This window comes from Trichechus manatus, unplaced genomic scaffold (assembly GCF_000243295.1).
Source record: "Trichechus manatus latirostris isolate Lorelei unplaced genomic scaffold, TriManLat1.0 scaffold00021, whole genome shotgun sequence".
NCBI classification, from domain to species: Eukaryota; Metazoa; Chordata; class Mammalia; order Sirenia; family Trichechidae; genus Trichechus; species Trichechus manatus.
In genome coordinates this window covers 16116667-16132590 of record NW_004443957.1, presented here as the reverse complement: position 1 = coordinate 16132590, position 15924 = coordinate 16116667, and the positions used below count along the sequence as shown (strand labels likewise).

General features: G+C 37.9%; 1 protein-coding gene across 1 annotated transcript in view; it reads right to left on the bottom strand.

Moving 5' to 3' along the window:
- SOAT1 (sterol O-acyltransferase 1) overlaps positions 1-15924 on the bottom strand; it is a 68676-nt gene that overhangs the window by 39168 nt on the left and 13584 nt on the right. Inside the window, exon 3 of the mRNA XM_023728074.1 lies at positions 15158-15283. Coding sequence (XP_023583842.1) covers positions 15158-15275 — 118 coding nt within the window. The 5' untranslated portion in view covers positions 15276-15283. The remainder of the gene's footprint in view (positions 1-15157; positions 15284-15924) is intronic.

The window sequence follows — 15924 nt, the reverse complement described above, 5'->3', positions numbered from 1 at the left end:
TTACATATACTGAATAAAAAGACATCTAAGATTTACTAAGTATAGAAAAAGCAAGTTGCAGAAGAGATCCTAAATATGATCCCATAAGTAGGGGAAAAAACATGATTATTTGAGGGAAAGAGAATTTTATCATTTCATATAGTATTTGAATTTGTTCAATGAATATGTATTACTTCAAAAAATTATGAGCATATTTCAACAATTTGCTTTTAATAAACCAAACTATCTTGTATTTCTTGAATAAGCATTAATGGTGGAGTTAATAGACCCAAATTATTTAGCATAAGGACAACAGATTGAGATTTTTTTAAGTGCATCGTAGGTAATACACCAGGACAATAAATGGACATAAAAATCACAGTTGATCTATAACCTTTTTAAAGCTGTAAACAGATTTCTGTTCTATAATTACAATAATCTGGGAACTATATTACTCAACCAGAGTTAACTTCGGTTTATTTTTCTTTTATAATAACACCTGTATCAACTGTGTGGGCTGCCCATATATGCAATAAAGAGAATTAGCCTTATTACAATTAAACTCTTACAACATCATATGATCTTATTTTAAATCAAGAGGCAATTTCTGATAGAAATATTAGAGGATTTCATGTAGATTATAATTCTTAATTGACGTACTATATAGCGGAGAACCACAAAGGTACCTTGGGATCTGGGACACAACAGTTGCCAACACCACCAGTAAGAAGATAAAATAATATTTTAACGCAAATAGTGCTATATACTCATAAAAAGCGCTTTCACATTTGCTATCCTAACGATATAAGGTAAGTACTACATGTATAATCTTGGTTTCTCAAAAGAAGAAATCTAAGCACTGACGTGCTATAAGATTTGCCCAAAGTTATTCACATAGGTAGGCAGTCAATCAATGACTACATACACAGTAAGATCTCAAGCCGCATCTTCAGACTTCTCCTTCCTTTCCATGAACAAACCAAAAACAAACAAGATGCCATCTAGTCGATTCCAACTCATAGTGACTCTATAGGACAGAGCAGAATTGCCCTATAGGGTTTCCAAGGCTGTAAATCTTTACAGAAGCAGACTGCCACATCTTTCTCCTGGGGAGAGGCTAGTGGGTTCGAACCACCGACCTTTCAGTTGGCAGCCGAGCACTTAACCACTGCATCACCAGGGCTCTTTTCCGCTCCATGAAAAAAAGCCACAAATTAAACTGTACTAATCCTCCCCTTTTCCCTTTAAATGCAAACAAAACACCATGCACGCAACACTATACAAACTCATGTCATTCCTCTGGCTTGAAATCCCTCTGCCACTCTCTTCCTACCTTTAAAAGCCAAACTCAAAATCTACTTCTTCTATGAGACTTTCCTCGATTCTAAAGCAAGGTTTTGTTTTTTTTTTCTGTTGACCTCCTATACCACTTGGTTGCTATAACTCACTTAACTCCTATTTATAACAAAGAACTGTTTTCTGTTTTGGTAGCTTATCCACCTCAACCCTAAGCCCTCTACTAGCAAACCTGGTAAACTGCCTTAGAGATCACACGTTTACCTGACACTAGAGTAACCTTTGGCTCTCAGGCAATAAACTAGACTTTAATCTCAGATGCATGTATTAGATGTAAACAGCTGTTTGAACGCCTGCTGAGAATTTCCATTTCCACCCCCGGATATTCTGAATCAATCTACAGTTTAACGAGATCCCCAGGTGATTCTTACATATAATAAATTTTGAGAACCACTGTTCTGTTAGTGGAACCCTGGGGGCACAGTAGTTAAGAGCTACGGCTGCTAGTCAAAAGGTCGGCAGTTTGAATACACTTAGCCACTCCTTGGAAATCCTGTGAGGCAGTTCGACTTTGTCTTATAGGGTTGCTATGTCAGAAGAGACTCAAGGGCAATGGGTTTGGTTTTGGGGCTCTACTAGTGGTTCTCGGAATTGGTCCCTAACCAGCAGCATTAGCATCACCTGAGAACTTGTTATAAATGCAAATTCTCAGCAAGGCTTCAAACTAGACCAAACCTGTTTGAAGCCCTGGATGAAGAAGCATAATCAGATAACTGCTAAATGCAATTTTTATTCTAATAGAGTCTAGAATTTCAAGGTTTAACTTCTGATAAAAGTTATTTATTTTTTTATTTTGTTGTTTCGAGAGGGGCCTGGTGGTGCAGTGGTTAAAACGCTTGTCTGATAACCAAAAGGTCGGTGGTTCAAACCCACCAGCCACTCTGCAGGAGAAAGATATTGCTAACCAAAAGGTCGGTGGTTCGAACCCACCAGCCACTCTGCAGGAGAAAGATGTTGCAGTCTGCTTTCATAAAGATTTACAGCCTTGGAAATACTTTGGGGCAGTTCTACTCTGTCCTATATGGTTGCTATGGATCAAAACCAACTGAACAGCAGTGGGTTTGGTTTTGGGTTTCTACTGTTGTTGAGGAAGTTATTGAAAATATCTAGATTCCACAATGTTCTTGATAAAACAAAGATTAAACAAACAAATGGAAAAGAAAAAGCTCTTTCCCCACACTTTTCATCCCTTCATATTTCTATAAACTACACCCTAAGAAACTATCATAATGTTAATCATACGATATTTTCCCAATCAGAACATCATTACAATTTGGGATATATTCATGCTCCAGGGCTTGGCAACATATAGAGGTAAAGCAGGAAGAAATATCTCATAAGAGGGAAAAGACATCGACAACTTCAAGAACTAGAAAGAAAAGAGCAAACCAAACCTAAACCTACCAGAAGAAAGGAAATAACAAAGATCAGAGCAGAAATAAATAAAATCAAAAACAGAGAAACAAAAAAATCAAAAGTTGGTTCTTTGAAAAGATCAATAGAACTGACAAACCTTTAGCTAGACTGACAAAGAAGAGGAAAGATGCAAATAACCAATATAAAAAATGAAAGAGGAGACATCACAACAGACCCGACATAAATAGAGAATTATGACAGAATATTATGAACAACTGTATGGCAACAAACTGGATAAACCAGATGAAATGGACAAATTCTGAGACGCATACAACCTACCCAAAATGAGTCAAAAGGAAATAGAAAGTCTTAGCAGACCTATAACAAGTGAAGAGTTCAAATCAGTGATCAAAAACCTTTCAACAAAAAAAAGTCCTGGACCAGCTGGCTTCACTTCTACCAAACATTTAGAGAAGAATTGACACCAATACTGTTTAAACTCTTCCAAAAGATAAAGAAGGAATACTCCTTAATTCATTCTATGAATCAAACATAACCCTGATACCCATACCAGACAAAGACACCACAAGAAAAGAAAACTACAGGCCAGTATCTCTTATGAATGAAGATACAAAAATCCTCAACAAAATACTAGTGAGCAGAATCCAACAGCACATTAAAAGAGTCACACACCATGACCAAGAAGGATTTATTCCAGGAATGTAGGGATGGTTCAACATTCGAAAGTTAATGTAATACACCACGTCAATATAACAAATGAAAAGAACCACATGATCATCTCTATGGATGCAGAAAAGGCATTTGATAAAATCCAACACCCTTTCTTGATGAAAACCCTAAAGAAGACTGGAATAGAAGAGAAATTCCTCAATATGATTCAAGGCATATATGAAAAGCCAACTTCCAACATTATATTTAACAGACACAGAGTGAGAGCTTTCTCCTTGAAATCAGGACTAAGACGAGGATGCCCACTCTTACCACTTCTATTCAATAGTGTAGTACAAGTCCCAGCTACAGCAATAAGACAAGAAAAAGAAATAAAGGGTATCCAAATTGGAAAAGAAGTAAAATGATCTCTATTTGTGGATGCTATGATCCTATATGTAGAAAATCCCAGAGTCCACAAGAAAGCTTCTAGAGCTAATAGAGGAATTTAGCAAAGTTGCAGGGTACAAGGTCAACAAACAAAAATCAGTTGGGTTTCTATACATCAACAATGAGAAGTCTGAAAGGGAAATTAGGGAAACAATTTCATTTACAATAGCCTCTAAGAATAAAATACCTACAAATAAATCTAACAAGGGATGTAAAGGACTGATACAATGAAGTTATAAGACACTGCTGAAAGAAATTTTTTAAAAACTTATATAAATGGAAAGAGGTCCCATGTTCATGGATTGGAAGAGTTAACATTGTGTTAAGATGTCAACAGTACCCAAAGTGATCTATAGATTCAATGCGATCCTGATCAAAATTCCAACAGCCTTCTTTACAGAAATAGAAAAACCAATCCTCAACTTGATATGGAATGGCAAGATGCCCTGAATAGCTAAAACAATGCTAAAAGAGAAGAACAAAGTAGGAGGACTCATACTTTCTGATTTTAAAACATACTATACAATGGTTAAGAGCCTGGCTGCTAACCAAAAGGTTGGCAGTTCGAATCCACCAGCTGCTCCTTGGAAACCCTATGGGGCAGTTCTTCTCTGTCCTATAGGGTCACTGAGAATCAACTCAAAAGCAATGGGTCATACAGCTACAGTAGTCAAAACACCCTGGTACTGGTATAACAATAGACACATAAGACCAATGGAATAGAAATGGGAGTCCAGAAATAAACCCACATATCTACAGTCCACTGATTTCTGACAAGGGTGCTAAGTCCATTCAATGGGGAAAGAAGAGTCTCTTCAATAAATGGTACTGGGAAAATTGGATTTCCATGTACAGAAAAATGAAGCAGAGTTCATGCCTCACACCATACACAGAAACAAACTCAAAATGGATTAAGGACCTAAATATGCAAACTAAAACCATAAAATCCTTAGAAGAATGAGCAGGGGCAATACTGCCAGACTTAGCTTTCAACAGTGGATTATCTAACATAATAACAAAAGCACCAACAGCAAAAGATAAAATAAATGAATGGGACCTCATAAAAATTAAACTTTTGTCCATCAAAAAACTTTACCAAAAAAGTGAAAAGACAAGCTTCCAAACAGGAGAATATTTTTGGAAACTATATATCTGACAAGAATCTAATAACTAACATACATATGTGTGTATGTATATATATATATATATATATATATATAAAACTTTGACAAGATAATAACAAAAAGAAAAATAACCCAATCAAAAAATGCACAAAGGACTTGAATAGACATTTCACCAAAGTGGACATTCAAATGGCCACCAAATACATGAAAAGATGCTCAGCAACATTAGCCATCAGAGAGATGTAAATCAAAACCACAATGCGATATCATCTCACTCCCACTAGGATGGCTAAGATAAAAAAAACAAATTTATCCATTGCTGGTGGGAATGCAAAATGGTACAACCCTTGTGGAACAGGGTGGTGGTTCCTTAAAAAATTTAAAAAAAGAACTACCATATGACCCAGCAATTCCACTCCTAGGTATACACCCAAAAGACGTGAAAGCACAGACTCAAAAAGAGACTTGTTCAACAACATTCACTGCAGCACTATTCACAATAGACAAAAGGTGGAAACAACCTAAATGCCCCTCAACAGATGAATGGATAAACAAAATGTGGTACATACACACAAATAGAATACTACTCAGTCAGTAGGATAAATGAAGTCTTGATATATGCTACAGTATAGATGGAGCTTGAAGACATTATACTGAGCGAAATAAGCCAATCACAAAAAGAATATTGTATGAAATCACTTATATAAAAAGACAAGATAAGGCAAAGTATAGAGACCAAAGATTATTAGTGGTTACCAGGGGCGGGAAGAAGGAGGAAAAGCATGGTAAATGGTGGTGAAAAAAAATCACGTTAAGGATAGGGCTGCACAGTCAATTATTGTAATTGTCAATAAGTTATACACCCATAAAAAGATGAATCGGTAAAGTTGTGGGATACATATATTTACAACAACAACAAACAAAAAGTAGCTGCTGAGGCTGCTTATGTACAAACAAAAACAAGGGATCTGGTTCCTTGGTTTGGAGGTTTAGCGCCATGGTTTCATGGGACATCCCAGTTAACTGGCCTAATAACATGTTTAGTGCTTCTGTTCTACCTTCTAGTTCGTTGCATAGTGCCCGGAGTCTTAAAAGCTTGTAAATGGTCATCCGAGGCACAACAACTGGTCTCTATTCACCTGGAGCATTAGAGGAAGGAGGAGCATCAGGAATAGGAGGAGGATATGCAATGTGTGGCTAATAGCCTCCATGGACAACTGCCTCTTTTGCCATAAAACCAGAATAACTGAATGGTGCCTGGCTACCATTACCGAATATTTTGGTCGAAGATTCTATAGAAGAATCCTGATCAAAAGGGGGAAAGGGCAGAACAGAATTCAAAATTTTCATGAACTTCTCAGAGCCATGGGAGCTGGCTGGACCCCTGAAAACTACTGACCTGAGATACCTTTAAAACTTACCAAAAATATTCCCTGAAGTCTTCTTAAAACCAAACAATAGCTTAACTAGTGAAAAATGCCTGCCTTGAGCATTATGCTCTTCTAAGAACTGTTTATACAGGATCAAAGTGACAACAGCAACTCAAAGGACTGGACAGGAACCTTAGGGGGTTTATGTTAATGGGGGAAGAACAACTCAGAAAAGGAGGGTGAGAATGGTGGCACAATTGCAAGAATGCAATCAATATCACTCAATTGTACGTGTAGAAACAGCTGAATTGGTGTATGTATGTTTTGCTGTGTATATTCTCAACAAGATAAATAAAATTTATGGAAAAAAGAAACAAAAGACAATTATAGGCCTCTTTCTCTTTTAAAATAATACAGTTATGTCTCATACTCCATTAATTAAAAAAGTAGATGTACCCATTATGCCTAGTAAGAAATTATACTCATTTGATTTTTTAGGACTTAAGCAATTCTCCTAAATCGTAAATTTCACCTCACATATATTACACTTTACATTTTGTTTGCCCTCTTAAAATTTAAAAACAAATATTTTCAGGATTATTTATTTTGCACGACTTTAGAAAAAAATGTTAAAAAGCTGTCAAAGAAAGTCTTAGCTAATTTCTAGTTCTCTTGACTAATCTTCCGGACCGGAGCCCTGGTAGCACAGTGGTTAACCACTCAGCTGCTAACCGAAAGGTCAGCAGTTCAAACCCACCAGCACTCCATGGAAAAAAGATATGGTAATCTGCTGCCATAAAGATTGGCCTTGGAAACCCTATGGGGCAGTTGCACTCTGTCCTGCAGGGTCGCTGAGTCAGAATCGACACGATGGCAACAGGTTAACCTTCCTGTAACCATTTTGTTGACCTTACAAAGTATTACTTAGTTATCCAACCACTTTACTACCGCTGGTGATTACGTTAGTTGAAAAACTGCATTAAACATTGAGAACTAACTGGAATTTTTCACCTATAAAAATATCATTTTAAAGAGTTCACAGCATCCATGACTGGAGAAAATATGAAGAAACAGGCACTTTCATTGCTACTGGGAGTATAGTATTTCCAGAAGGCAACTTGGAAGTATCTACCAAAAATCTCATACCGATGCTTTCCCTTTGACATAAAAAGGGTTTCTAAGAATGTACCCAAGGGAAACTCAAACATTTGAACTTTTGCTTAGATGAGTTTGCTAAAATGAAGATGTACTGCTTTACCATAAGGAAAAAAAATATACTCTTAATCTTCTCAGTTGATCAAAGCTCTATGTGGAGTTGGTCAGTTTCATGATTAGATGCATCATGTTGGATAAAGGGGCATAACTACAGAATAACAATGTTATTATAATTCACTTTTTCTCATTTTTTTTTATTGTTGTGCTTTAAGTGAAAGTTTACAATTCAAGTTAGTCTCTCATACAAACACTTATACATACATTGTTATGTGACCCTAGTTGCTCTCCCTATACTGTGATAGCCCATTCCTCCTTTCCACCCCAGATATCCCATGTCCATTCAACCGGCTCCTGACCCTCTCTGCCCTCTCATCTCTCCTCTGGACAGGAGCTGCCCATTTAGTCTCATATATCTACTTAAGCTAAGAAGCACACTCTTCATGAGTATCATGTTATGTCCCATAGTCCAGTCTAATCTTTGTCTGAAGAGTTGGCCTCGGGAATGGTTTTAGTTTTGGGCTAACAGACAGTTCAGAGGCCATGTCTTCCGGGCTCCCTCCAGTCTCACTCAAACCATTAAGTCTTTTTACTAGAATATGAGTTCTGCACCCTACTTTTTTCCTGCTCCATCAGGGACTCTCTGTTGGGTTCCCTGTCAGGGCAGTCATTAGTGGTAGCCAGGTACCATCTAGTTCTTCTGGTTTCAGGCTGATGAAGTCTCTGGTTTACCTGGCCCCCTTTCTGTCTCTTGGGCTAATACTTTCCTTGTGTCTTTGGTGTTATTCATTCTCCTTTGCTCCAGGTAGACTGGGACCAATTGATGCATCTTAAATAGCCACTCGCTAGCTTTTAAGACCCCAGACGCCACTCACTCTCATATATTTTTACCAAGGGACTCTCCAAATTTGTTACCAAAGGCATGCTGTTCAGATATTTACGTAGGTATCTCAAAGAATACTAAAATTGAATGGAACTATGGTACATTATATGTAGTAGTGTCGCCGAGCAGTCTAAGGTGGTAGATTAAGGCTCCAGTCTCTATGGGGGCATGGGTTTGAATCCCACTGCTGTCAACTCTATGGAGCCCTGGTGGCACAGTGGTTAAGAGCTCAGGTGCTAAACAAAAGGTCGGCAGTTTGAATCCACTAGCCACTGCTTGGAAACCTTATGGGGCAGTTCTTCTCTTTCCTATAGGGCTGCCACGAGTTGGAATCCACTCAATGGCAACGGGTTTGGTTTTTTTTTTATGGTATACTAACAGAGTTAATATTTCCAAACACTTAAAACAGTGTCTGGCAACTAATAAACCAATATTAGCATTTGCTATTATTATTAAATCAATTAGTTTTCAAATGAATGCAACAGCAAAATAAATGGTAGTTAAGAATAAGCTCTACCTGTAAATTAGGAGGAAGGTAGTAAACTTTCTCAACCTAATAAACACCAAAACCAAACCCACTGCCGTCGAGTCAATTCTGACTCACAGCAACTCTACAGGGCAGAGTAGAACTGCCCCTACAGGGCAGAGCAGAACTCCCCACTGGGTTTCCAAGGCTATAAATCTTTATGGAAATAGACTGCCACATCTCTCTCCCATGGAGCAGCTGGTAGGTTCTAACCGCCGACCTTTCTATTAGCAGCCAAGTGCCTTAACCACTGTACCACCAGGGTTCCTTAACCTAATAAAGGGCATCTTAAAAAAAAAAAAGACCCACAGCTAACCTCATACTTAATGGTGAAAGACTGAAAGATTTCACCCTAAGAGCAGAAACAAGACAAGGATGCAAGGATGTCCACTCCCACCACTTCTATTCAACATGTACTAGACTTCTAGCCAGGGAAGTTAGGCAAGAAAATGAAAAAAAAAGGTTATCCAGAGTAGAAAGAAGAAGTAAAACTATTTTGCAGATGGCATGATCTTGTATGTAAGAAACACATACATAAACACGCACACTATTAAGCTAATATATGAGTCTAGCAAAGTTGCAGGATACAAAATCAATGTACAAAAATCAGTTGCATTTCTATACAGTAACAATGAACAAATAGAAAATGAAATTAAGAAAACAACTCCATTTACAACAGCATCAGAAAGAATACTCCGGAATAAATTTAACAAAAGAAGTGTAAAACATATTCTGAAAACTACAAAATATTGTTGAAAGAAAGTAAAGACCTAAATAAATTGGAAAGATATCCCATGTTAATGGATTGGAAGATTTAATATTGCTAAGATAATGTTTTAGTTTCCGACGGCTGCTGTAAGAAATTATCACAAATTTGGTGGCTTAAAACAACAGAAATTTACTCTCTCACAGTTCTGGAGACCAGAAGTCTGAAATCAGTTTGAGTAAGCCAAAAATCAAGCTGGGCTGCACTCCTCTTGGGGATCTAGGGTAGAATACATTCCTTGCATCTTCTAGTTTCTGGTGGCTGCCTGTGTATTCCTTTGCCTTGTGGCCGTATCTCTGCAGTCTTCAAGGACAGCATCTACAAATCTATCTCTGTATGCTCTTCAGATATCATTGTCCTCTGTATACAATCAACTCTCCCTCTTCTATTCTCTTATAATAAAACATGTGATTGCATTAGAGCCCCACCCAAATAATCCAGGAAAATCTCATCTCAAAATTCTTTTTACCATATAAAGTAACCCTCATAGGTTTCAGGGATTAGGACACATATCTTTTGGGAGAAGAGAGCATTTTTCAGCCTTCCACAGACAGCAACATTCCCTAAATTGATTGACAGATTCAATGTAACTTCCAACAAAATTCAAATGGCCTTTTTTGCAGAAACTGACAAGCTAAACCCTAAAATCCATATGGAACTGCAAGGGACCCAAGACAGCCAAAACAATCTTGAAAAAGAAAAACAGAGTTGAAGAATTCACACTTCCTTATTTCAAGACTAAAGTTATAAAGACTGCCATAAGGATAGACATATACATCAATGGAACAGAATTTAGAGTCCAGAAATAAACCCAGACATCTATGGCCAATTGATTTTCAACAAGGGTGCCAAGACAACTCAGTGGAGAAATAAGCTTTTCAAAAAACAGTGCTAGAACAACTGGATATACACATGGCACTTGAATGAATCTGGAACACTACCTCACACCATATGCAAAAAGTAACTCAAAATGGATGAAAGATCTAAATGTAAGAGACAAAACTATAAAAGTTCTTAGAAGAAAACAGGTGTAAATCTTTATGACCTTGGAATAGGCAAAAATTTCTTAAATATGACATTAAAGTACAAGCAATGAAAGAAAAAAATACATAAACTGGACTCACCAAAATTTTACAAATTTGTACTACAAACACCACCATCAAGAAAGGCAGAAAATACTTGCAAATCATATATCTGATAGAAGTCTATTATCCAGAATAAAGAGCTCTTATTTACAACTTACCAATAAAAAGACAAGGATCTCAACAGACATTTCTCCAAAGAAGTATACAAATGGCCAATAAGCACATGAAAAGATACTCAACATCATCTGCCATAAGGCAAATGCAATTCAATGAGATTACCACTTCACACAACCTATACCACTAGGATAGCTACAAGAAGCCCTGGTTGCACAGTGGTTAAGCGCTTGGTTGCTAACCGAAAGGTCAGCAGTTTAAACCCACCAGCTGCTACTGGGCGAAAGATGTGGCAGTCTGCTTCCATAAAGATTACAGCCTTCCAAGCCCTATGGGGCAGTTCTACTCTGTCCTATACAGTCACTGAGTCAGAATCGATTGGATAGCATACAACAACAGGACTGCTATAATCAAAAAGACAGTAATAACAAGTATTGACAAGGATGTAGAGAAACTGGAACCCTCATACACAACTAATGTCAATATAAAATGATGCAGCTGCTTTGGAAAGCAGTCTGGCAGTTCCTTAAACAGTTAAAACAGATTTACCACATGACCCAGCAATTCCCCAAAGAAACGAAAACACATGTTCACACAAAACCTTGTACACAAATGTTCATAGCATTATTCTTAATAGCCAAAAAGTGAGAAAAGACTATATAACCCAAATGTCCATCCACTAAGGAATAAATAAAATGTGGTAAAACCTACTGTATGGTTATACAATAGAATACTACTCAGTCATAAAAAGGAATGAAGTACTGATACATGCTACAACATGGATGAACCTTGAAAACATTACGCTAATAAGCCAGACACAAAAGATCACATTGTACGATTTCTTTTATATGAAATGTTCAGAATAGGCAAATCTACAGTGACAGAAAGTAGAACAGTGATTGCCAGGAGCGGATGGGGGGCAAGGGGGGTGATGGGAAATAACTGCTAATGAATATGAGATTCTTTCTTGGGAGATGAAAATGTTCTGGAATTAAATAGTGGTGATGCTTGTACAACCAGAGATGCCAATCAGTACCATCCAGCAAGCTTTTTCAAACTTAACATTCCTGGACCCTCCTCCTGGAGATTCTGACTCAGTATACCTACACTGGGGTACAAGAAGCTGTTTTTGTGGGATGATTTGTTTTTATTCCACAGGTGATTTTCTTGTGCACTCCCAATTGAGCACTGCCACTTAGAGCACTCTCAAACTGTAACTTGTATATACGTATCACCTGGGGAACTTATTAAACTAAAAATTGTATTCAATAGCTCTGAGGTAGGGCATTTTTAACAAGCTCCCAGGTGGTGCAGATGCCACTGGACCTGGCTGGTGGGCCACACTGACTGGTATGGATTGGTATCCTTTAAGCCCTTGCTGCTCCAGGGCCACATTTCATTCATCCTCTTACTCCCCAAGGTGAACAAATGTGGGAAAAACAAAAGTAGAGAAACACGTTCTATTTGCAGACCAGCATTACTTACATTAAACCAATGAGGTCACACTTCTTGATTTAAGCTAAATGGTTCAATTTTTAACATCTACACTAAAACCTGGAATGATTAAAACTTAACGAACTAAGACAATACCAATGAGTACTAGAACTATGTAGAAATTAGAGTGATTTAAAAGCTTTTTTTAATATTGGGACATAAAGAATTATATTTAGTGACAGAAAGTTTCAACAAAAATACTTTCTGTCTCCAAGAACTGAAAAACAAAATAACATGAAGCTTCTAATGTGTAGGAACGCAGGCAAGGAAGACAGCATGGATTATCAACAAGTCCCCACATCATGGAAAGGAATGTTTCTCCCAATGTTGGCTCATCCCTTTTCACCAATTTTATACTTTAGATTACTTTAAACCTAGCTGATATGCAATATATATATTCCATAAATTGCTAATTAAGAGGCTAACAATCAGGTTGAACAACATAATGAACATAATGTCACTGAACTGTACACGTAAAGACTGTGAAACTGGCAAATGTTCTGTTACCTATATATACCAAGATTTAAAAAAAAAAAAAAGCATCTAACACCCAATAAACTTGACTATGCAAACTTAAGCAGCAGTATTTATATCCCTGATGGGATCCAGCAGCTGACATTTACAATTAAATTTAAGTAGGAAGAGCAAGAGTATTTCTTCACAACTACGACAGCCTCCACCAGACTGAGTCCAGCACAACTAGATGGTGCCCAGATACCACCACCGACTGCTCTGACAGGGATCACAATAGAGGGTTCTGGACAGAGCTGGAGAAAAATGTAGAACAAAACTCTAACTCAAAAAAAAAAAAAAGACCACACTTACTGGTCTGACAGAAACTGGAGAAACCCCGAGAGTATGGCCCCCTGGTACCCTTTTAGCTCAGTACTGAAGTCGCTCCTGAGGTTCACCTTTCAGCCAAAGATTAGACAGGCCCAGAAAACAAAATGAGACTAAACAGGCACACCAGCCCAGGGACAAGGACGAGAAGGCAGGAGGGGACAGGAAAACTGGTAATGAGGAGGCTAAGGTCGAGAAGGGAAGAACGTTGACACGTCATGGGGTTGGCAACCAACGTTACAAAACAATATGTGTATTGTTTAGTGAGAAGCTAGTTTGCTTTGTAAACCTTCATCTAAAGTACAGTAAAAAAAAAAAAAAGACAAAAAAGAAAAAGAATACTTCTTTATGAAAGAAGTCTTGGTATGCCAAAGACAACCTTTCTCAGGAAGTGCCACCCTATTAATCAAACAAGCCTCAAATTTCAAATCCTCGTTGAGATCAAACCTACACAAATGTTACTGCAAAAATAAATACCTGATGCAATAGATGACATAATAAGAGTTGTGTTTACACGTCTATAAATCTTAACTACTAATCGTGACCTTAAGAACTGTATCAAACTCTTCTTTGCAGTCATGCATTCAGCAAACTCTAATATAAACACTGATAAAATTCCCTCATCTTTTCCAAGATTTTATAGATCGGTACTGAATGGGGGAAATATGTCTTTGATAACCTCTTTAACTAGATTAGGTACCCTGCTAATTACTCTCATTATACATGTCATATCTACCATAAGAGGAATTAGGGTCCCTGGGTGGCATAAAGGGGCACTGGTGGCTCAGTGGTGAAAGCGCTTGGCTGTTAACCAAAGGTCGGCGGTTCGAACCCACCACCACTCAGCGGGAGGAAGATGTGGCAGTCTGCTTCCGTAAAGATTTACAGCCTTGGAAACCATATGAGGCAGTTCTACTCTGTCCTATAGGGTCATTATGAGTTGGAACTGACTTGACGCAGTGGGGTTTTTTTGGTTTTGGGTGGCATAAACTGTTTGCTCTTGGCTACTGTCATGGATTGAATTGTGTCCCAAAAAAATAATGTGTATCAATTTGGCTAGGCCATGACTCCCAGTATTGTGTGATTGTCTACCATTTTGTCATCTGATGTGATTTTCCTATGTGTTGTAAATCCTATCTCTATGATGTTGATGAGATGGGATTAGCAGCAGTTATGTTAATGAGGCAGGACTCAATCTACAAGATTGGATTGTGTCTTGAGCCAATCTCTTTTGAGATATAAAAGAGAGAACCGAACAGAGACGTGGGGACCTCATACCACCAAGAAAGCAGCACTGGGAGCAGAGCACGTCCTTTGGACCCAAGGTTCCTGTGCAGAAAAGCTCCTAAGCCAGGGGAAGACTGATGACAAAGACTTCCTCCAGAGCTGACAGGGAAAGCCTTCCCCTGGAGCTGATACCCTGAATTCAGACTTCTACCCTACTAGACTGTGAGAGAATAAATTTCTTAGTTAAAGCCATCCACTTGTAGTATTTCTGTTATAGCAGCACTAGATAACCAAGACAGCTACTAATCAAAAGGTTGGTTGTTGGAATCTACCCAATGGCATTGCAGAAAGAAGGCCTGGTGATCTACTTCCATAAGATTACAGCCATTGAAAACTCTGTGGAGCATAGTTCTCCTCTGACACACATGGGGTTGCCATGAGTTGGAATCAACTCTACAGCAACTGGGGGGAGGGGTCCAGGGGGAAATAGATATCTCACCAGTAGAATCTAAGGCAGCTATGACTGGAATGTAAATCAAAGTCTTTCCTTCCATTCTATCAATTTATTTTTCCCTCCTGCACCTTTACACTGTCTACCAGCAGCACCCATTTATAAGAAAGAGAGCTGAAGAGAGTAATCCCTGTCCTAGAAAACTGCTTTCGTTCTCCATTCCATTAATACACCTCAAAAAATTAAAAGTCTCACCATTATTAGGTATCTCTAGAGACTCCTTTTTAGGCTTTCTCTCGACTTCATCTTCCTCAGGGTTTTCACTGGGCTTGTATAGCCGGTTTCTTAGAAAAGTCTTCTCTTCACCCACCATTGTGTTATCTATAAAAGAAAATGTAAAAAGTTTTGAACTAAAAAAAAATTTTTTGAACTAAGCATCTGGTTCAGGCAAACTTCACAGTATCAGCAAATTTAGGGGAAGTGAAAACTGATAAAATATATAATATTTTCTTCCTTGTTTTACTTTAAGCATATGTTTAGACATTTTCTGAGTATAAACAAGCTTTTATAATAACAAATTCAAAGAAATTAGCCCCTGTAAGGCAATTAGCTGGTTTCAAAGGCCCTTATTTAAACATTGCTTTTTTTTTTTTAAATAACACTTTTACTAACATAATTCACATACCACAAAATGCACCCATTTAAAGTATACAACTCAATGATTTTTAGTACATTCACAGATATGTACAATCATCACCACAGTGGATTTTAGAATATTTTCACCACCTCAAGAAGAAGGGAGCCCCGGTGGCTACTATCCAAAAGGTCAGTAGTTCAAACCTACCAGCCACTCCGCAGGAGAAAGAGGTGGCAGTCTGTTTCCATAAAAATTACAGCTCTGGGTGGGGACCATTGTCTCGGGGAACATCTAGCTCAACTGGCATGACACAGCTTATAAAGACAATGCTCTACATTCTACCTTGGTGAGTAGTGTCTGGAGTCTTAAAAGCCTGTGAGCGGCC